Here is a 25,276-nt window from a genome sequence, read left to right on the forward strand (position 1 = left end):
TTAAGCAAAGAATTAAGAAGACCAAATAATGAATTTGGCGATTTTTTTATTTACAGGATTTACAGGAGCAAATATTAATGAAATGATATATTTAATTTTTTATAAAAAATTACATTCATCTTTCATTGAAAATTTTTTACTTTTACAATTTTAGGATGCGGCTAAAATGATTTTTATTAAATGCGATAGCAGTAAATAAATGGATTGTCAACACTTCTTTATGACTTGTTGTTTCCTATAAATCATTCATTAATAATTTAGATTCATGGACACGATCGCCGAGTCATTCTTACACGTCCATCCGACCACTTTATTTCGAAAGTTAGCGCGAAGCTTCCGCGAGACAATACACTCCATAATTCATCGTACTCATCGTTATAGTTTGACGTGGCGTTTGCGGGTCACCCCGTAGACATGAATCTTCCTTGAAATACGCTTCCGCTTTCAGTCTCCGTCGTCCGTAATGGTCAGCTCGTGTTCCGCTTTCGTGGCGGTCGCCTTGATCGAGCGCGGGTTATAACACGTTGGTGACTGCAAGGTAGGGACAGAGGAGAGGGAGTAAGGAAGAGGATGGGGGATGGACACCCCCTCGTTGCAAGATTGCAGCCCACGCACGTGTACATCCGCCACACGTGTTCCCGGAAGGTGCGAATTCCGCTCGACGTCAGTCGATAACACTCGACGTGAGGTCTCGTGGGTATCGAGAGTGGCTCGAAAATGATATCACCGCGCCCTTTAATTTTCTACGTAGGTTTTTCAAAGGAAAGAAAGGAAGTCGGGTGATCGAAGATTCAAGGATCTGGATCTGTTCATATTATGCAATAGAGGATAAAACATTCAAGGGAAAATTTGATGGTTGAAGCAAGGATTCCGAAATGCAGAAATGTAAAAGTATTTACTGCCTGAGCAGTGGAGACGTCAAAAATGAACAGACTTTTTTGCGACACTGAAGTTTCTAAAAATAAAAAGCTTGTGTCAATTTCACAAACTTCAGAATTTTGACATCCAATTTCACAGAAATTCCGAAATTCCCGCATCTCTCAGAAATGTCCAGATTGAAAAAATGAATGCATCCAGAATGTGACGTATCGTGAAGACTCTTTTTTTTTATCCCTTATTCCATTTATTCCTCCCATAGCCGTCAGGATTGGTTCTTAGATTAACTGCATTTCGAATAAATGATTTTACAACGCGGAGGAGAACGCGGTACACGCGTACAAACTCGAAATGGTATATTTTTGTCACCGACATCGGGCACAAATTTTACTTCGGGCGTTGGATGGAATTTTGAATGAGTACATGGCGACCGCGAAATTTGGATCAATACCCAAGGAAGGCTGAAACGTGCTGGTAAATGGTGTTGTAAAGTTGCCGAAACTCGCCCGACAAACTCGTCGATGCGGCGCTCTGTGGCGGTGCTCTCGTCGTCTCTCTCTCTCTCTCTCTCTCTCTCTCTCTCTCTCTCTCTCTCTCTCTCTCTCTCGCGCCATGAAACGAAAGTAGTTTGCACATTTGCAAGAGCAGTTTGCAAGCCGAGGCAGCTTCTACGACGATGAACACGCTCGGGGTAAGAAAATAACCTGTTAGACGTGTACACATTACATCCATCTCGGGAAAACCCATAACGCTGGCGTTTTCCCGGCCAGAATTTGCATTCACGTTTTCACTCGCGAAAATTAAAGGCAACATGTATAATTACTTCGTTGTCGCGCACAGTTAGTTGGTTCTTTGACGCGCTATTTTTTTTTTTTAACTTTACTAAAACACTCCCGACACGTAAATGTAAAATATGTAACAGCGATAAATAATAAACCGAAGACGGGACAAGCTTCATGCGCATTAAGCTGTAAAATAAATGCGTCGAATTAAATCATAAAAGCAACATGCGACTCTTGAAATGCGCATTCGCTCTGTTATTTAGCAGGCTGACGAAGGCTCGGGATTTGGACGATGACATTTAACGCGATTTTCGGGATGGTTGTGGCATAAAGCCGCATTGAAACGACGGCCGGTTGAAGGGTTAGTCGGGGATTTACGAGGGGGCGTGCGTCGAAACAACGGACAACTGTTTCATAATACAGCGTCGCCTCATCTCGCGCTGTTAATTTTGCTCGGCCCAGAGAGAGAATATCGCGCTGGCCTTCTCCTTTCCGACGGGACCACCGATGAAAAACGGCGCCGCGATGTGTAGTTTCGTATAAATCCATCCTGCTCCTATCCCGCATCGAGAATGATCGATGAGCGACGCTTCCCGCAAACGGCGATAAACTTTCGTCTATCGAGATTCGCGTTTGCCGCTTGAGAGGGATTTTATGGACGAAACCTCGCAATCTTTTCATCATTACGGGGAAAGATATTCGCGGAGCAAAATGTAGCAAAAAATTATCGCGGTTACATTTTGGCCGTTAGCTGGCATGTATCAGTGCGCGCGCGCGCGCGCGCGCGCGTGTGTGTGTGTGTGTGTGTGTGTGTGTGTGTGTGTAGGAATATATAAATTTTCAGAACTACATTAAAGGAATATTAAATTTTCAGAACTACAATAGAGAACCAGCCAGATGGAACTTGTACACGATAGAAGAAAATGTAGGGTGTTTTTGAACTGGCGGTGCAATTGAAAACATAGGAGAAGAGATAAATGAAATACATTTTTCTTTTTTTTTTTTTATAGAATTTTATTCTGGAAAAAAATAGTTTTTCTAATTATTAATAAGAATTAGAAAGAGAAATAAGAATTAAACACAGAATGCAGTTGTCTGACCGATAATTGTGCTTATCTACTCGCTTACTACTCGCGAGAACGATGACACGAAAGCTAAAGAAGCGTTAGAAAGATGGATGGTAAAAAAGAAGACAACTGAAAGATTCTTCCGCTCGATAAGATAATTATGGCGGACGGAAATCGAAAATGCGGTTGACGCGAAAATGCGACGGCTCACCTTCGAGTACATCAGACTCAGAGGCAGGCTGATCGCGATGCTCAGGATCCACACGAAGCTGATCTTCAGGGTCACTCTTTTCTTCGTCTTGTTGCGCCCGAATTTCATCGGGTAGCGCAGACTTAGATAACGGTCCACGCTTATCGTGCACAAATGCATTATGCTGGCGGTGCAGAATAGCACGTCGAGGCAGATCCAGGCGAGGCAATAAACCGACGGCAGCGGGAAGTATCCTGTGAAACAAAACGGCGAATGAATCTTGCCCACGTCGTACTCGCTCGGAACGCGGCTAATTAAATCCAGGCTCAATTAGCGGCATCTTGGCCCGCCGAGAGATAAATTTCAATTATCCCGACATTCGTCCGCGCGGTATTTTATTTATGCGCAACACAGTATCGTTGGATATTTTCCGTATTAAACCAGTATTTAACGTCGGGAATATATTGCCATATGGAATTAATATCATAATTGAAATTTTAATATACTAAACTCACTTGTTGAAAAATATGCATTTTTTTTAGAAATTAGCTTTTGCGAGCACATGTTTACAATTTTCCCATTCGATATTAAATATTAAACTTTTAAACTTAGAATCTTTTCTTAGACGTGTGAAATTGTTAGCGATTAGATCGTGTCAAAATTATTACCCTTGGCTTCTCAGTATGATGTTATCGAGACGACATCGATACATGGGTTTGCTGGCTTGTACGATAACGATAGACAAGCAATTTGCATGCGTAGTTTGTTAAGTAAACTTCGTAAAGGGCGCGGCAATTTTCCTTTAATCTTCGCTAGATTGCATTCGAAGCAATTCGGGGCCATTCGATATTAAATTTTCAGTTTTTCTCGTCTGCCGGATGATACATGGAAATGGCGTAATATTAATCGCAAATAGAAAGCTGTTATCTCGAGATCGATGTTGCAGTGATTTTATTGTTTTTTTTTTTTTGCGACCTTTAAACTTTGTTTAATAATTAATCTTCGTAGAGCTGTTATTCGAGTCTCAACGGGTGCTCTCGGGTTTTTTCAATTATTCATTTTTACAAGCTGCCAAAGGCCATAATTGATACGCCCACTCTTCGTTAATAAACGTTTTACGTTTAGCAGATGCAGCCGCGCAAAAACTTTAGTTTGTCGAACAACTTCCGGTTGTAAAACTTCTCCGCCAAAGGTTGCTAGCTAATCATTTTACGCGCGTAATTAATGTGTAATAAATATATTCCATGCGATTTTCTTCACAGCGGCTCTTTTTGCAATATAAATATTCGCCGTGCGAATATTTTCTTCGCAGCTGTTCTTTTCGTAATATAAATATTTTATTAGAATTTTAGTAAGGTGAGTAAGAATTTAGTTTCAATAAGAGTCTCACTTATTTTTTTAAACGTCTTTAAACCTCGAACCTTTGACAAAAGATAAAGACTGTTTTGACAAAGATTCTTTTCTGACATGTTTTAGAAACGAGTTAACGATCTAATTTCCAATACAAGGATCCCCTCTATTTCGAATAGAAATTAAAATTTAATTAAGATTGAGGCTTAATTTATTAAACTAATCTTGTCGAAATATTTCGACAAGATTAGTTTTTAAATACGCTGGAGGCGGATTAAAACGTGGGAGTCGTCGCTCAAAGAGTTAAAGGTCGTCCTTAAGTACATGAGACGATAGGTCTGTTCTTTTTGACTGAACTGGCTGACTAGTTTATCTTCTTTTCTGGAAACTGGAAGAAAAAAGATAAACTCTGAACTAGTGCAGTCAGTTCAGCTAAAAAGAACGGATTCCATGATTAACCTTTAACTGTAAGCTTCTCTTTGACAGAGATTATTTAAATTTTACAGTGGCGTGCAAGCGTTGTTGCGTGGGGTGTCGCATTCGCAGGCATTGTGTCCCGGGGGAGGGATGAAAATACCAAAAGCACAGATCCTGCAGGTGAAACGACAGGCGGTTAATGCACGAAGGAACGAGGGATTAACACAACTCCGCGTGTCGAACGAAATTACCGTCCCGTCCCGTGCAGCCCCCCCCCCCCCTCCGGAAACTGCATATTCATATACGCCACCGGATTATCCACCGTGTATACCGACGATCTAATATTTCGCTGCGTTATTAATGCAGTCGCCGTATACTCCACTGTGATTTTGGCTGCTCGCAAAATCGTCAGTCGTCTCTGGAGATTTGCACGCGTACGTCATTTTCATTCCTAAAGAAAGGATCCACTTATGATTCGCACTTATGATGCGCGTTATTGCAAATATTGTACATTACATATGCATTTCATTTGCGATACGATACATTTGTTTAACATAGTGAAAATAGCGTACAGCAAAATTATACAAAACTGAATTGCAAATAAGCAAAATCCGATTTGGTTAAATGCTGAAAATCATAATTTTTTGATATTGCGATTGATGCAGTAATATAAGTTTTATTACGAAATTTGTACATTTATGATTGAAAATAGAGAACTTTTTTCGCGAATTAAATTTCACGAGTGCGAAAATTGATAAGTAATATTTATCTCATAAATGTTAACAAATAAATAAATAAATAAATAAATAAATATGTATATAAATAAATATTATATATTTATTTATTTATTAACAAATAAATAAATAAATATATTTATTTATTTATTTATATATTGTATGTAATTATGTAGAATATATCTCATGTAATCGTTGTTCAATACTTTAATAGCATATATTGAAGGGATATTAATTATATTTTAATTAATTCTAATATGAAAATGTCGAGGCCGCAGTAGTTTCTGAGTTATAAGCGATCAAAGTTGGCCAATGGTACCGTGCAGAATTGGAGCAGCGATCACCTATTATTGATCTAACATAGCTTAAGTGATATTGACTTTGGCTGTTTAAATGACTTTGTCTTTTCGTTTTTTACGCTTCAATATTACCTACATTATACCAATCAGTTATATCAGCTTGTTAATATTAGCAATTATTTATTATATTGATAATTATTAATTGTTAAAAGACGAGAAATCTACTTTTAAATCTTGCAGCTTTTTTGAATCAGATTTATTATAATTTATCGTATTTTTCCTCTCGAAATATGACTGTTTCAATATATATATATATATATATATATATATATATATATACCTTTTCGTATTTAGAAAGTTAGTATCGACAATGACAGAAAATTTTAAATATTACATGTAAATTACTTAATTTCATTTTTAATGGAATTAGATTATGTCGACCGAGGGAAATCGATCGTTATCTCGGGTAACATGTTAAGCCCACGAAACGAGATGCAAAATGTGAGACAATAGCTCGTTCATCAAGATCAATTTGAAATTCGATGAACATACGTACGTTCGGCATGAATTTACTATATTACTCTGCAAAACCTTAAATATTTTGAAATAGTAAAAGTCTATTTACACACAGTACGGTTTATCGATCGTATCGATAATTTCGCCGAATCAGTAAAAATATATGCGTTCTTATTCCATATTGCAGATTTTTCTTCTACTAAACTTATCAATAATTCAATATTCTTCATTGCTCGCGTGACAATAATAATACAAACGTAAAATTGTACACCAAACAATGTTGTTGATCGAACAGCTAGCAGAAATGTTGAATTCTAATAAAATAAAATGCTGAATTCTAATAAAAAAAAAAAAATTAAATCGTCTGATCGCGAACAACTTTGATAAAGTTGTCAGATTCAAAAATGTCGATTACCTCTTAATAAAATTTAACCGGACAAAGCAAACAGAAATAGAAATAAAAAAATGAGAGAGAGAGAGAGAGAGAGAGAGAGAGAGAGAGAGACAGAGAGAGAGAGAGAAAGATTAAATATATAATTTAATAAGAAATTACTAATATTATGAAATACTATTTTTCAATGAGTTTTGAAAAAAGAATTTGAATCAAGTAATAAAATACTATTATTTAATACAAAATACATTTTATTATTAAACCTAAAATTATATCATGTTTTACACATGTGACATTTCACATATAACATTCATTGTGGACATTTTAATAAAACATTTAACGCGTTTAATAACACTTTAAAAAGAAAAACATAAAATATATAATTTTGAACAAATATAAAAAAAAACATTACGTTAAGTATAATAACAATAAGTTTATCAAGAAAAACAAAACTTATGATGAACTTACGATTCTAGAATTACAATTTGAACTCGTAAGAAAAGTTATTCAATTAAAGTTGTATTTTAATAAATTAATAATAGCAAAAATATTAATACGCGGCCAATAATAGACACTTGAAATGAAGAAATGTCGCCGAAACTCGGATTTTTTTTCGGTTCATAAATTTTCCTTCACGATGTAAATTTTATTTTATTTGGGTATATGAATTTGGGTATATAAACTTAAAGCCGAACGTCCGACGTTTTGACTCGTCAACCGGGCATCGGATAAGGCTTTTCAAAACCTGACGATCTGATTCAAACCAAACCAATTGGCATAACCTTACTTGGCATTTGTTTTTGCGTACTTATGAGTGTGTTGTTTACACAACACACTCAGTGCTCTACCAGTCTAGCACTCGCGCGACGACGCTCGAGCGAGCAGGCAGTGGCGCGTGCCACGCTCATGTTTCCCTTCGAAACACGATTGCGGCAAACACCAAGACGAAGCACGTACTAATTAGCAATCATAGGGATGGTCGACTTCCGCGCAGGCGTTCTCAACGATTCCACCTGCTCCGAGTCGCGCATATCTCGCGTGACCTGTCTATTTAAAACGAATGTCGAATGCGGGAGGAAATCGGAACTAGGAATTAATCGTTTCGTTATGGGTAGCAGTTATCTCTTTATCAATAGTTGCATCACGCTTATCAAATTTTCTCCTTTCTTTACTTGAACGTAATCCGCTCGTTTTCAATTTAGCAGCGCAAAGTATTATATGAGAAAAGTGCAATAAGTGAGAGAAACCATGACAATCGTCAATCATTTGTTGATAATAATAGTACCTTGTCATGAATATACATGTACTGTTTATTTTTTCTCTCTCTCTCTCTCTCTCTCTCTCTAACGTAGAGAGAAAAGATAAATAGTGAAAGTCAGAAAAAAACCTGTCGAGATATAAAAGATCTATTAAAATAAAACACGCACATACAATAATTTCCAATTTTTTTTGAACAATTTAATTAAATGCATCTCAACAGATCTTTTATCTCAACAGGTTTTCTTTATCCGAATTTTACCGTTTACCTTTTTCCTATCTATTAAAGAGAAAAAGAAGAAAGATCAGCGGTGCAAAAAGTTCGGCTAAAAAGAAAACCTAGTTATTAATTCGGCTTAACTGTAGTTTCTCTTCGTAAACCGTTATCGACTCTATTCTCGATAACTTACGTAATATTCGTCGCGAAATGAAACGGTGTAAGTCCGAACCGATTGGCGCCGCGATGCGATTAATTGGTAAGTGCAATCATAATTGACTTCGTGTTCCGATGCTTGTCGATCGCGTAACATCGATTGGTTAAAACGCATACAATATTTATGCGATGTTTCATATTGTATGCACATAATATTAATTAGTGTACTAAATTTAATACTCATTGCAACTTGTCGCAGTTGAATATCTCTCCATTAAATGTAGGAGAAATAGAGATATTTTCTTTGCTTAAACTAATTGCATAAATGTACGTTAATTATTTTGTATAAAGCAGTCTCTTTCATTAAACTATAATTAATGCTGCTTTGTTCGAGAATTGTTCGAGATATAAAGAAAAGTCTACGTTCGTGTGAAAGAGCAATAAAAAAATAACTTCCAATACAAATAACTTCAAATCCTTGATCAATCAACTTATTATATTTCAACATCAAAGAAATAATTCTTTTGTTTTGCGGATAAAAAAGTATAAGCTCACGTTGATGATATGCTTTACAAACATCCCGGTAAAAAATTTTCCATATATAATTAGATATAACAAGATATAATTATATATAAGGTGTCATGTATAAAAACCATATACTTTTAAATGTATATATAATTACATATAATTATAAAATATATATAAAATCTTTTAAGTTGCAATACAAATTCGATTACTACGCATGGCGATGGAAATATTTAGTTGAAATTGCGACGTTCGCATTTTCGAACACTACACTTCAGAGATATTTGTCCTCGATATTAACTCATACATTTATTCGCGCGATTAGTAAAGTGAGATGATATCGTATATATATATATATATATATATATATATACAATGTACAACGAGAATATAAAAAAAAAAAAAATTTCCGTTATATATATATACATGTTTATGTATATATAATGTATCCCGTTGTGCATAGATTTCAAAGTTTGGGAAGCACACGTGGAGACGCTGGACAATGGGGTAGTTCGCTATGGCGGATGGCGCGTGAAGTTGGTCGCGCAATTTTCAAACTCGCTCCGCCATTTGTCGTGCTAACTTGGTAAACGTCTCGAGCGGAACGCACGTAACTTTTTTTTCCGCGTTGTTTTTTTGCGCGCGTTGTAACAAAGCGCGTCGCGTATGGTCAACATCGGAAGTGCCGTGTAAAGTGCCGCGCGCGACCGTAATTTAATAAACCGTCTTTCCCGCGAGTGTTGTGTGGGTGTACGAAGGAGCAGCGACCGAAGAGGAAGGCGAGAGGAGGGGAGAGAGGCCTGGAAGGCGACGGGCGATGGCGGAGCAACCATGCGGTAAGTAAATTATTGCTCGCCTACTGTTTGTCCCTTGCAGGCTTAATCGTTTACTGAATTCAAACGATTCACGTGGGAACAAGGAATGAGAAACTTCTGTTTGTGAAATATTGTAAATTTGTATGTAAATGTTTCTCCAAATTATTTACATTTTATTAAATATTTACTTGAAAGCGAGAGATAAATAAATATGCATGTAATCATTATTTTTGGAATATATATTTCCCGTACTGTCTATAGTTTGTATGCAAATCACAATATAATTACAGTTTAAGATCAAAAGTATCAACATCAATTTATTTTAGATTAGGCACGAAAAATTTTCTTACTAAAGATTGACGAATATTTCATCTTTTTATAAAATTAAAGTAAAGCATAAAAATAGATTATAGTTTGTATATAGGAAAATAGACATCTGTTGAAAAACCACTTAAATATATCAGATATATTATTCAAATGTTAATTGAAATGATTTAATACATGGACATTTCAATATATCCAATTTCATCATTAAAATTAAAAAAATATTGTATAAAAGAATTATGATGTCTTTTTTTAAAATCCCCATCTCAAAAATTGATATTTAAATTAATAAATCATATTAATATTTACAATATATTAAGTAATTATCTAAAAGAAATTGATATTCTTTATGTAATTCATCTTTTGTAATACTAATAAAATTTTTGCTCGAGTCTAAAGAAAAATATATACATATATGTTTATGTCAATACAATTTATTTCTGTATATCTTATAATCTGTTTATCTTGTAAACCAATTTTTATTTTCAAATTATATGATTCCAAATTTTTAATATATAAGTATCATAAATATATTTTCAATTTTTCTGATATACTTTTATCTTATAGCAGTTACAATCCCACTATTGCGCATCAGTGAGTTGTTTTTTTATTTTTTTTTTTTTATCTAACCGGAGGTAATGGAACTGTTACAGATAGATGTAATATTTCATAGATCCATTGTTTCGTTCCATCCGACGTTGTCTGTCTATTTCAGTTCGAAAAATCTAATATTTATTATTTCATTGAAGAAAGCTTTGTTTTCGCTGTAAAATATAACGAATAATCAGCGTGAATTTATTTTGTAAAATACTAAACATCTCGAGGCAATAATGGGGGGGGGGAGGGGAGGGGGAGGCTGGTATCTCCGCATCGATGCTTGTTTTTGCGACCTACACAGCACGTTGTGTACGCGAGGTCTTGTCGTCATTCGCGCGACAAGACTGCAGGCAAGTTCTGTACTTCGTCACGTTACCCCCTCGAAACGCGATTGCGACAGTAACCCACGACGAGTCATTGATTATCAACGGATCGATAATTCGAGAGGTGATTACGCGATACATTTTCGTGCGGAATTTATCTCGGAGGCAAAGAAAAGAGCGATCTCGACAATTGGAAGTCCGCTTTTCGGGAATTCAGAAACGAAAATTAATCCTCATTTTATTTTCATTAATGCGGCACGACAGATATTTGTTGTCCAATTTTGTACTCGTGCAACGTTAAATTTACGAAAAAAAGCTCTTTTGTTTCTATTACGGGAAATTGAAACTGTCAATTGCGCGAGATGGTCATGTCGATTAATTTATAATAATTAGAACAGTCCTGAATATGTCTTTCTTTTTTTTTTTTTTTTAGCATTTAGTAAATTCTACTTAATTGAACTAGATATCAAATAATTAAAGTTTATTTTTTCGCAGTTTCTTCATACTTTGTAATTATTCTTATTGCATTATGCAAATGGAAAAAAATATTGGTTGCGCGACATTTCGATACTTTTCTACGATTGCATTTTCTGGCAATATTTTCAGAGTAAATACGCTCGTTTTAAATCATTCTAAATTCAAACTTACTTTATCGTCGAGCTACCATATTTTTTACATCTCATATATCGGTGTCAATTCTTGTCAATCAGTTAATTAACCCAGTTAATCTCGATTGTTCCTTAATGACAGGTTAATTAATTTCCAAACCAATTAGAAGCTCGTTTCCTTTTTTTCGAATCGTTTATCAAACGTCGATCACGCCGCGTATCGACATCCTTATTCACCGAGGGACACGACGAAGGACTTACGCAGATTGCTCGAGGCAATCTCGCGGGAGCCGACGAGCCCAAGCCGCGGACTTTTCGCGGAAGCTCGCGAAGGCATCGAACGTGCCGCACATCCCGGGTGAGTTTCCGTTAAAGTTATGTGAAACACGCCAATGGCGGAGTTTCGCCATTTGATCGGTATGACGCTGCATCTTCATTCCACATCTATCCTTACTTCTGTTGCTTGCAGCTACATTATTAAGACGTGACGTTACCCAAGGAAAACTCCACTGTTATCAGCGGCGATAAGCTAATTACGAGAATTCCGAGAAGCGCTTTTCGTGTCCAATTTACTCGTCGCTTCCGTTGTTTGTTCTTCCCAACCTCACTCCGGGACTTTAATCCTTTCATCACTAGCCTTCGCAGTCTGACAAATTCCCTTAATGCATCATTCTGTTAAAATATTATATATATATATTTTGCCTTTTCATCGCTATATTTAGAGAAATAAAATTTACTTTCGTGAAGATAGAGTTGTAAATATTATTTACATTTATATCAATATTATTACAAAGTTATATATCGAGGAAATGAAATATAAATCTTTTTAAGAATAAAAATTGAGATTGTTCGAAAATAATCTTAAATGCAAGCGAATGTAAAAAAATTTGGAATTGAATTTTTATGAGTAAATTTTAATTTAATTTTGATTTCGAAGTTCTCAGTCTGAAAAGACAAAAATAACTTAAGTTAATTTAAGAAATTAATTGCCTTTTATTTAATTTCCTTCTGATTAAGCCATTAGAAAAATAATGAGAGAGAAATTATTAGTTTAATTTCTATACTCCTACTCGGCTAATTGAAAACATTTCAAAGCGATGCTAATTTTGAGTAAATATTGATACCTCCTGTGAATTGTAATAATAGGATAATATTTGCATTATCGATATTTGGTTAATTTTTTTAAATCTTTCGTACAATTTTGCGGATTTTAAATATTTTTATTATAGAGATAATCTTTTATTATAGAGATAATCTCAATCGTAATATTGACGTTTTCCTAACAGAAGGCCAATTTGAGAATTAAATTTCGATAGAATCCAATAATTGCATAGGCGATTGAAATTCGATATCCTGCTGTCATATTTTCGCTTAATGTCATGTCAATTTGACATTTGCGTGCCTCAAATTTGCTTTGAAACCTCATATAAATTAAATTATTATATCTCCAAAATTTTTTTTCGTCCTATTTTATCATTCCGCGTTAAGTTTGGAGGATTCACAGATTTAACAATGTGAGGATTACGATAAGAGAGATAAAAGAACAGCTAGGAGTAATAGGATATTGGATTGAAAAGAAAAATCCAATCTATATCTACATGTATATATATATATATATATATACAGAGTGTCCCGTGCTCGATTTATTAGCTTGTTTTATATTGATAATAAAATTAGTAAATTGATAAAAATCGTCATATAATAATTATTACAACACAAACAACATTTAAAATTATTAGAAAAATATAATTGTTGTGTATGCATATGAAACATATCTCTTTAAAACTTGTCATTGATAATTTTATAATACTTTTGTTAATATCAAAATTATTTTTCTTAATTTATTTACAGAGGATTTCTAAAAAAAAGAAATATTTTTATCAAAGATAGAAACCAACCTTTTTTCGACTTGTACCTTTTTTAAGGGAGATTTAAATGTTTTCGGATATGAAAGGATTATCTGGCACACCCTGTACATTTGTCCGTATTCCAACTCATACAGTGGAAGATCGAAATCGATTTAAAAGTTCGAAGTAGAATACGAGTAGAATACGAGTAGGAATTAATTTGAAGGTATCGCGAAGTATAGGTTTTCGAGGGTAGAATCGCGCGAACGTCGCAATATCGGGGTAATTCGAAGGTTCGAAACGATTCGGGGGTACTCAATCGCAGTACTCTATGTAGATGGAAAAATATAGTCACTTCACTATATCGATTGCCGTCTCTACCTGGCGCATTTTTATGGGCAAACTGTATGCTTGTATGCTGTCTCCCTCTCCTCTCTCTCTCTCTCTCTCTCTCTCTCTCTCTCTCTCTCTCTCTCTTCTCTCTCTCTCTCATCCTTTTTTTTCTCAATATCTTTGTGTGTGTCTATGCGCATTTGTACAGCTTTCATTCTGTCGAATATCTACGGCTGGCCACGCTCGCCACGCGGCTGCTGACCCGCGGGATATTTGTCCGAACCGGTCCGGGACACGTTATTCCCGGTCCGAAGGTCTGGCCGACCGGACTGGTGGCGTCATAAATCACCGACCACTTTGTTCCGTGGAGCACGAGAATATCGTGCCAGGTGGCACGGCCACGTGGAGAATACTCCTTTTTTCCTCTTTTGCAGCGTCCGCCACTTGCAATTAACCCTTTTTTTCGAGCCTGTATTATTAAGAGAGGCACTAGCGACATTCTCTCTTGAGTATACTATTTATAAACTAATTTCATCTGAATCAATACAATAAAAAAGGAAAAAAATATTAATACTATTGCAAGCTAATAAAATCGTATGTATTAAATGAGGAACAGGTTGCATATAAATAAAACTTCAGCTATATTTTGAGGATGTAGAAAGAATGAATATTATAAGAAGTTTTCAAAATTGCTTCGAAAATCCATCGCATGAAGAGAAAGTTGTTTTTATTCCGATTTATTGCAATTGTGTCTTCTATAAATTAGATATAATGACATAATTGAACAAAAATATGAGAGAAAGAGAGACAGAAGCTTTTGCTGAGAGAAAACGGCGGCTTTGTAAAATCGCGCTCGCATTGATCGCGCGACATGGCGAGGCTTTCAAAGCTTTCGAGTGGAGTGTTCGAGTGCCCCGAGCGATCAAACTTTCGAGTGACGAGCGATTCGGAAACGTGCTTTTCTTTCTCAGAGAAAGCGCATGGTCTCCCTTTTACGAGATAAACGTGCGTGGCAAAATTTTGCGTTTCGCGGAGAGCGGTAAAGCTCACGGACTCTTAAATCGATCATCGCTTTCACGAAACGTCACCTTCGGAATGATCCCGTGGGTGAAAAAAGAAGGCGGGATAACCCGGGGGAAAATGAGCAGGGGGATTCAAGGAAAAAAATCCTTCTCCCCGTCTGGCGGAATACCTTTCGGGAGTCCCCAGAAAGCAGGACTTCCTCTCTCAGAACTTTTGGGGTGTCGAACTTTAGGATTCCAGAATCGTCGAGCTTGAGAGTTTAGCTACAGGTTGGTGTCTCGAATTTTCGAAATTCGAGAATCTTCGAGAACTATGAATTTAGCCGTAACTTTTAATCTTATCAGATTGAAACTTAACATTTTTGTGATTTGAGATTTTAAATTTAGCATGTTACGAATTTTTGAATTTTAGAATTCTACATCTTCTTTAAAATGCTGACGCGTTAAATACAGGATCATATAAATCATTCTAAAGTTTCAAATTTCATTTCTGAATATTAAATTTATTATAATTACAGTTATAATTTTTATTATACATATTTAATACATAATTAAATATTAAATATTTAATACGTTCTTGCTATTACTATGTTATCAGGAAAGTTTCGCAAATAAACTTTTTAAATTAAAATTTTATATGCTTTTTAACTATTATTCTTGGCACATATTTCATATAAATTATAGCAATAATATTATATATAACATATTACTTTTTACGTGCTTATTTTTACTTTAACTTTTACTTTAATTTTTCTCAGAAATATTATTATGAGAAATAATTTAAGAAAAAATTATTCAATTTAATATAAAATATCAAATTATATATTCCACGTAATGTCTGATTTTATTTGAATATATAAAAATGACCTTCAGTCTTCCGCATTGTTTAAGTTTCAATATATTAGCATAGAGAAAATAAAAAGATCCTTTTATGTCAAATAGAATGTCATGTCGATTAAATTCCTATTTCTCATAAAGTTACAGAAGTATTCACTCGAAGAATCACAAACATTTTACAAAAATGTTCTTGTCAAAGACTTTTGTCACTTTGTGATACATAACATTTGATTATTAAAGGATGTTTACTTTAGAGGAGTGAGAACTAGAAGATTGAAACTTTAGAAATATGACATTTCCACATGCAGTACCTTAATAGTTTCGTTAAACTAATTATGAGACTTAATATTAGTTGAAATTAGTTAGTTGTGAGACAGTTTAGCTAAGCTTAAGATCGAACTTGATATTAACTTTTTAAGAACAATATGTTTCCTCCCAAATTAGAATGCTTAGAAATTAATATCTTTTTGAAATGCTTAGAAATAAACCGGCCATTTATGTATTTCAGACTTTTATATGCGCGTACAAAAGTAAAGATCAATACTAAAATAAGCAAATAAATTTCAACGTCAAGAGCGTCCGGATTTCGTACATAAATCTCATGAAATATAGGGTACATATATATACACACTAATACTGAAAGAAGTCGACAAACTTTGTAAGCGTATTCTTTTATCGGCTTAGAATCGATTTTTCCTCAACGAAAAATTATACCAACGTCATTTTCTTATACGGGGTGTTAATTATCAAAATCAAAATCAAAATTAAATATATTTGTAATTAAGTTATGAATAAAAATGCCTAAAAATTAAGAAACCCCTTAAAATTAAATTAAGAAGAGAGAGAGAGAGAGAGAGAGAGAGAGAGAGAGAGAGAGAGAGAGAGAGAGAGAGAGAGAGAGAGAGAGAGATGTTATTATAGCTATTTACACTTTTGGAGTTTAACTTGCAAAATATTTTATTGTCAATTACGTGATGCAAAATCTGTTAATATCTTTATATTTTTGCCGAAGAAAACTCGATTACGAATTAATACGAATTAAACAATATATAAAAAGTTTCGGCTTTTTAAAAAATGCAGTGGTCTCCCGAATATGTGTCGACATGTAAAAAGATATCGACATTTACAAATAGAAATTTTGTCGGTAAGTTGAAATTCTCGCGGAATTGTGTCGAAGAGTGTGCAAGCTCGAATTCGGGCGCGATATATTGACACGTCTTGGACCATGTTCTTCCTTTTTCTTTTCTATCTTTTCTGATGGATTTGGGAGGTCGTATGGATGGAAATAGTTCGCCGCATTCACGAAAATTTCTATTCAATGTTCCCTTTATTCTCCATTTCTCCTATTTGCTGCTTCCATTCTATCGTCCGCAGAAGCGGGAATTTAAGAATACCAAAAACTTTTGCAGAAAAGCAAAAGCGCCTAAAAAATTTAGTAAACCGAGAATTTCGCAATCGCGAAGTCACATTTACGCGATATAAGAAACTTTCGAAATTTGAAGAATCGAGGATTCTACAAGCTAAATATTTGAACGGATAAAAGTGCCAACGACCAAATATTCGGAGAATAAAAGTTTTCTAGCGTCATGCATTTGAAAAATCTTTTAGAACAAAGAAAAACTTTTTGAAGAAACTAAAATTAGAAAATTTATATTTATAATTAAAATTTATGTTCTTCCAATTAATTTTCTCTTTTTTTTTAATGATAATTCTAAAAGAATTAGTGAAGATTAGTGATGATTTAGTGAGAAAATAGGATCATGATATCTTTTCTAGGGAAACGTAAGAAAATATTAGTCTGTTGCCTCGAGAAGAAGGTAAAAATGAGAAAAAAATAAAAAAACTATTAGATAATAGAGGAAGTTATTTCGAGGTGCAAGTATAGAGATATGGATGCGCGAGAATCTGCAGGCGAATTCAATTTTGCAGGCTTGTAGCGTGCGCTATTAAAGCGGTATCGCGTTGCTGTTGCATCACGTTCCATCACTTTTGAGTGCTTAATATGGCCGCCATCGCGCCATTAAGCATATCGATGCGGCCTTTGCGCCGCTGCAAATTTCGATTAACGGATGGCTTCACCGATGCATAATAACAAACGACTCGCTATTCACGCGAGGGATAGTTTAGTGATATTGACAACGGGGATTTATGTCCACCATGATTAATTTATTACAGACTTTTTAAAGTGGTGATCTTCGATTTTTAACATTGTTGATTTTATTTTATTTGTGATTATAACGACAAAAACTAAAATTTAATTAATTTGCTGAAAAAGTAAAAAGTAAACAATTCTAAACACATAAAGTTAAGAAATTAGAAGTGTAGAAATTTTTTTTAATTCGGGAAAATATTTAGCAGAGAAAAAAAATGGAAAATTTGAAATTTTGAAGAATTAAAAATATTATTTTAAGACATTCAAGAATTTATATATATTTAAAAAGTAGAAATTTTAAATAAAATAATATTGAACTTTTTGAGTTTAAACATTTCTTAATTAAATATTTGATTTCTTGAGCTTTCTATTTGTGATTTGTGCAATCTTTTTCTTTTTTTAATTCTGTGAAATTTTAAAAGAGAAATTGTAATGAAAATTATTAGATTTGGTCCTATTTTAATTGTTGGATTCTTAGACATTCGCAATTTTCGCGTATATATTTTAATGCATAAATATGTAGAATGTCTGATAATAATTGCATCACTTCTTGGGCAAGTAGAGTGAATTATATTGAATGGAGAAGTCTCATATCATTTTGTGATTTCCGCAATAATTAAAGAGTTTATTAATACATCCGTAAATGAGTTAACATTTGCGCGAAGGGACTGGTCTACCTACGTACGCTGGGCAAAATGTTTGAATGTGATCTACAAATGATTGAGTATCTGTTTATAATGCATGCCTTCAAATATATTACAGCGCGCCTAGCAACCATAAGCGTGCAAACGCTAGGCTAGTACAAATACTCTTCTTGTACAAATACTCGCTCATTTGCGAATCTGTATAAATTAATAACTCTCTAATTATTGCAAAAATCGCAACATGGTATAGGATTGTTTTATTTAACATTTATATTTTTGTCTGCAATGAGATGACGGTTATTATGAGACACCCTATATCTTCTCCCTTAGTATATAATTGAAAACTATGTTAAATTGAAAAATAAAAATTACCGCGTTTTTGGCTCGTTAAAAAAAGGTAACACGTCGAATCACTATCAGGGGGGGATAAAGTATTATCCTCGAAATCTTCGAGGGGACTTCGAGTCACTCGGTCAGATTAATCACTGAGACGAAGAAAAGCGACGGTCGCGACGGTCAGTAACACGAAAGTGTCGATATCGAATCATTAATAATCTCTTTCCTTTAATGGCATCCTTTGGCGATTTTACTCAACACAAAAGAATAAGTCTGGTCCATAATGAACTTTTTCATGGCACGACATAATTTATTGATCCTGCTTTCTCGATTCCACACACAACTCGCGGCAAAATTTGATCCTTCGACTTTTCATTTATACGGATCTTTCCAGGAAATTTACTTCAATCTGGTTTAATTTTATTTCCTTTCGTGTGAAACCGACGGATTTAATAACCGTAATCCATGTTTCGAGATTTTAATCACGTAGCTTGCGATCGCAACTTCTTGATCCCGAGAACAGATAATATGTTTGCATGCAGAATCCAGAACAGTTTTTTCCTCTTAATCACCTTTCAATGAATTACTGCTACTATATAAACGTATACAATTTGCAATAATAAAGCTAAATGTAAGAAGTCAGAAGAACGATTTAATCGCATTTCTCCCAATATAATTACAATTCGAATTTGCAATTTTAATTTTCTCCTCGTAATCGGATCTTCCTATTATTGTAAATATTCCGCGAAATCTGAAATCGTAAGTTTCATAAAAGGTTAATATCATTTTGGTATGTCGCGCGACATTTGATTTGATCGGAATATGTTAACTTTAGTAAGAGCGTGCCGTGAGATTAACTTGTAACTTCCGGAATTATTCCAAGTATTTTGTATGCGATCTTTTAAAGTGGACTCCAACTGCTAGCCACTTAAGAACATAAAGTAAGGCGGCAATTGTTGCGGAAAACTGGTTTTATCGCGTTTATCGCGTATACAGGGCTGTTGTTGGCGCTCGTCCCGGCAGTGACGCAACAACAACCGCGAACAACAAACACGAGGTAATGCGACGTAATCCCGCGTACGCGGAAACGCGTACGATGGTGCATTATTGCGACAGTAAACGGAGAAACGAGCGGGCGAGGATTAACGATCGGTTGCGCATATATATACACACACACACTTGTATCATGAGCCCGGATGACATGTAGTTCGCATCGACGGTACGAGCTATAAGTCGGCCAGAAGTAGCGGAGTAGTAAATGGGGGTTGCATGTCATTTGTCGGCAGGGGTGGTACCGTCGCCGCGGCATTATTCACACGAGAGTCTCACTCTGTCTCTCTCTCTCTCTCTCTCTCTCTCTCTCTCTCTCTCTCTCTCTCTCTCTCTCTCTCTCTCTCTCTCTCTCTCTCTCTCTCTGTCTCTCTCTCTCTCTCTCTCTCTCTCTCTCTCTCTCTCTCTCCTCTCCCTCTCTCTCCCTCCCTTCGATAAATACCAGTAGTTGAAGCGGGCGTACATAATCTTGGTTTCCGATGGCATAGACATGGAATTGAGCCCGTGATTACACTGCGCTATTTGCCCTCTCGACGTGAACGTGATTTTAACGTGTTGTTGTATGACGTCCCCGAATCTTTCGGATTTTAGAGGACTATGAAGGAAGATTGTCACCGTGGAAATGCCCACGGAAATGCACACTCCAACGTCTTTCCACGCTTTATGGAGCGCAACTAAAACGTAAAAACTATATTTCTTAGATTGTCATGTGAACTGCCGTCTATAAAATTTAAGAACGGCGAACGCGAACGGTGAAAGTTTTATTCAGTCTCTCATTTTTCTTTCTGAGGAAAAGAGTCTTCATCGGAAGACAGGACGGTGCAGCATGCTTGACTGAACATCGACGGAAAGAGAGATAGATATTTGAGAGTTGTTCATTTTAGAAAATTGATGCACGTAAACTGTACAATTTTCAAGTAAATATTGAATCTCGTTTGGAATCTGATACGCGGTGGGATATCTCGTTTTGCGAGTTTCAATCTCGTTTCCTCAAATTAATCGCTTAATTTCACCGAAAACGAGAAAATAAAATTTCAAATTTATCGCGTGAAATTACATATTTATGTAGCTATCAACTATTTTGCAACTTTTTCCAATATTTATATCATTGTGATTGTTTGTATTCGTCGTGATTCTGACAATATGGTTTTGCGATAAATATTGAATTGAGTTCAAGTATCGATGTAACGCGATACAAAATGCAACTTACATCGATTCGATTATAAATCTATCGTTCTCGCGAATAGGAATACGAGAAGGAGAATTTCTGGGAAAGCGTTTTAATAGCCAGGGTAATGAGCTCTTGGTAGGTTATTGAGGATTCGTAGGGAGGCAAGTTTCCGTTATCGGCTGCGGAATCCAGAACTCGAGGAGGAGATTGTAGGCGATTCAGTATCCGAGGCGATAAGCTACCTTAGGAATGCATTGTAACAGCATAGGAAAGCATCCTTGAATCTTTCTCCCTTTTTTTTTGTTTACCGGAATGTCGGAAGTTAAAGTTTGCCGAAGCGAGCGAGAATCTAAAACAGTTAATTAAATCCACAGTGCTTAAATAGAATTCGAGGGATTGGAAATTACAGACATTTATGTGGTAAGCGAATACAAATACAAATAATTATTTTAATCAACATTCTTTTAATTTTCTTTCCGCGATGTTCTTGTGTTTGTTTTTGCGAAAAATTTACGTGGTATTAAAACACCACGACATCGAATTCTTAATTGCTTATTTATTTTGCTTAAACTTTTTCCTCATTATTTTACTTAAACTTTCTTATTATTTCTTGTTTGAGAGATTTAAATATTGATTTTCTGCTCTCTCTCTTATAAAAAGTAATTGACAATTTCACAATTTTGTATGATATATTTCGTAAGAGAAAATAAATGTTTCCTCTTGATTATTTTTTTTGTTTCGTATAGAATTTGTTTTTACGTTCTCGTTTTTTCTAATACCGTGATTGTAAAAATAACGTTTTATACAGATACCAAATAAATAGGTGCAATTTACAATAAAATACGTGTGACGATCACTAAAAATTCGAATACTATTGAAATGTAGAAATACTCGAGTACACTAGTAAAATTACTCTCACAAAATTACTCTGGGTTATCGTATCTCGTGATCTATCGTGTCTCAAAGAGCTAAATTCGAGGCTTTTAATTTACCACCAAATATGTAAAATAGAGGGGTTTTAAAATTTACCACCAAATATGTAAAATAGAGGGGGATGGGGGTCGGGGAGAGTAAATTGGCACTATTGATCTGCCATAGCGCGCGAAGTACAAGTGGATAAGCCAAGATATCTCGAGTGGCAGCCTGTACACACACCGGGTGATTCGCAATGATCCGACCTATCACGTTCACGCCTCGCGCCGACAAAAGCTGTCGCGACAAAATGCGAGTCGATAGGTCCTGCGTTTCAAACTCTCTCACTTTTCTCCCTCGTCCCCCCCTCCCTCTCTCTCTCTCTCTCTCTCTTTCTCTCTCTCTCTCTCCTTCTTTTTAGCAACGATCCTTCTCAAGAGTTCGCGAAAACATTTTGATTCGTATTCAATCGAGAGATCGATCATTGCATTGTTCCATTTTCAATGCAACTGCGCGACCTGAGAAAAGTGCAGAATCTCAAGAAACTATGTTACCGAAAGCAAAAATAGCGCTTCATTTTTCTAATTTATTTATCAAATGGAACAAATTCAGATTGTATTTAGAGAAAAAGATTGAAAGAAATTTTGCTTTTGAAATCAAATATCCACATTTCAAAAGTGAGAATTAATATTTTGAGTAGGTAGTAAAAAGTTTGAATTGTTAATTACTGTATCAAATTTCTAGTTTTATTTTTTGTCTTTTTGTACATGTTTTTTTATTTCAAAAACATATAAGGATTATTTATTGAAGTTTAACATGAATTTTACATGTTTTATTGCTCCATGTTTGACATGTAACATATTCAGAATTATAGATTTTAGTGTGACCAGATTTTTTGACAGACATGTAGGATTTTCCGATCAGAGAGATTTTTCGATGTGATACCTTTCACATGGGGAATTTATTAAAAAGATCCTACTTGCTTGTTATTGACATAATCTCTTTTGACATAATCTTTTTTGTGTGACTTACCGTTTTTTATTTCAATATATTTTATATTTTAAAATAGAGAAAACTTGCAATTTTCTGTAATGGACTTTATCTTTCAAAGAGTTATTTTTGTTTAGTATTTAATAAGAGATTTTAATCATTTTTTTATGCCTTTGTAAATATTTTTCAGGCATATTTTTATATACATATAATAGAAACCAAGATTATGTTTTAGATTTTATCTAAAAAAATTGAAATTTACAGTATGTTTTAATTTTAAATATATTTTTAATAATTTTTAATTAAATCTTATTTTTTAGAAAAGGATATTAAAATAAAGGTAATCAAGAATAATCAAGGATATATCAGAAATATCAGTTTAACAAAGATGATTAGCATTTTATGTATTGTTTACAAGTTTACACATTAAAAGAAATTATAAAAGAATCGATTAATCAATTTTCTAAATTTGCTAGTTATAATTTGATAATTTATGATAATAGATAATACAATAGATAATTTATGACAGCCGTATATGCAATATCCATTGGAATGCAGGATTGCCACCATAGGTCATCCACAAGAACCGCTCTCTAATTAAACGGTCTATTATCGACCGACTAACGAGATCCCAACACGTTGATCAAATTTTATAAATATTGACATAAATTAAACACGTTATTTATCTCTGTATCATTTTAACATTACTTTTTTGTTAAATAATTTGTATATTGAAAGACTGTTAGTAGTCAGGTATTGATCAAATAGTCAAGACTTATTATAGTCAGACGTCTCGGAAGATCTTCGAGTAGTAAAAACTTAACTTGGTCAGCCATCTCGAAGTAGTAGTAGTAAATTATGGCAAAACATTTCTTAGATATTACTTTTCTTTCATGTTATTATTTAACCAAATTTTTTCGAATGTTTTAAAATGAATATAATAAATGTGTAATATCATAATTTGTATACATATAAACACCATATGTTCTTACAGTTTAATAACTAAGAACAATTAACTAATTAGTTAGAACGGTAAATTAGCATATTACAACAGTTGTATATTATATCCAATATGTACGTTTGATATAATATTATATGTACACGATTTTGCTAAAAGAAAGTAAATACAGCTTCAATGAGGAGCTTTCAATTAATTGCAAGTGATCGATACGTTACGTTAATTAGGTATTAATAGGTATTACGTGTAATTAGTTACATGAATTATCGTTTAACATTGGCCTCTAGTGCAAGTTCATTGGCAAAAAATTGGAATTTTCAATAATCGATAGTCTGTTTTTTCTTGATTAATTTGCATGAGTAGTTAATTAAAGCGCATGTTCTCCTCTCTCGAGGACGAGAGCAATCTTTCGCTATTATCTTTCGCTATTATCGATATATTAGTAGTCACGTAAGGATGCGCCGACGTGTCTCGCTTAACTATATTAGAGGTTCTCGTCGTTCATAATAAAGTTAAGAACACGTTCTGGTCCCGTTTTGTTCGTCAGCTCAGATGGCTGAGCCTTAACGAGGACACACGCGTGGACGTGTCCTATCGACAGGACACTTACAATTAACCGTATTTCCATATGCGTGTCCTACCGGCTAAGAACAGCTTAACCAGAGTATACATTTGCCGGGATCAAATCCCGTCACCGGCAATCGATTCTCCTCTCTTGTCCCTTTAAATTTCTCCTCTCGTTGGCATTACGGAATTAATTATAACGCGCTTCATTAATCTTTGATCATTAAATTTGATTTATCATACTTGTTAAAGAATTAAATTAGAAAGAACTTATTAATATTTTTTATGTACCGTATAATTAAATTATTAATAAAAATCTGAAATGTTAAGGTTTTTAAATTATTTTTTTATTTATAATATAATATTTAATTACATGGTACCTACTAGTAAGACAATTAAAATCTCAATTTTAGATTTTTTTTTTATATTTATTCCGCGAATTTTATCCCGCGAAATTTTAATTTAAAATTATACAATTAAAATACTAAATATATAAATATTTTATATATATATATAAATAACTAAAATAAATTTGCAATATAAATAAGTAAACATATTTTTAAATTTCTGATTATTAAAATCTTTTTTCCTTTGTCTTGTATTCCTCGGGGAATACGAATGATACACTTTTCCTGAAATTATCGCGCTATCCACGCTTAATCGGCCGATCTTTCCTAAAGTTTCTTAGCGGACGAATAATTATACCTGATGAATATTCTATTTGATCCGACTTCGTCCCTCGTCCTTTCTTCTGCTCATTAACCACCACCCTCAAATCTATTTCCTTGCTAATGAATCCTCGGTTTCGCGAATTTTTCACTCTTATAATCTTTGGAAGTTACGCTCACACACACACACACACACACACACACACACACACACACACACACACACACACACACACACACACACACACACCCGCAATTTTAAGGAATGAGCTATACAATTTTTTGCTAGTTATAGTTGATCGTCTCGAGTTTCATGAAATACGATCCATGAATTTTTGAATCTTTGAA

At 34.4% G+C, this 25,276-nt stretch overlaps 1 protein-coding gene across 4 annotated transcripts in view; it reads right to left on the reverse strand.

Annotated features, from left to right (window-relative positions):
- The window catches only part of 5-HT2B (5-hydroxytryptamine receptor 2B), a 50,167-nt gene that overhangs the window by 19,454 nt on the left and 5,437 nt on the right, over positions 1-25,276 (reverse strand). For all 4 annotated transcript variants that reach the window (XM_089077639.1, XM_011636101.3, XM_011636105.3 and 1 more), the window contains one exon: positions 2,937-3,169. In XM_089077639.1, coding sequence (XP_088933765.1) covers positions 2,937-3,169 — 233 coding nt within the window. The remainder of the gene's footprint in view (positions 1-2,936; positions 3,170-25,276) is intronic.

Source organism: Pogonomyrmex barbatus, unplaced genomic scaffold, assembly GCF_055798465.1.
Source record: "Pogonomyrmex barbatus isolate J1 unplaced genomic scaffold, ASM5579846v1 scaffold2, whole genome shotgun sequence".
NCBI lineage: Eukaryota > Metazoa > Arthropoda > Insecta > Hymenoptera > Formicidae > Pogonomyrmex > Pogonomyrmex barbatus.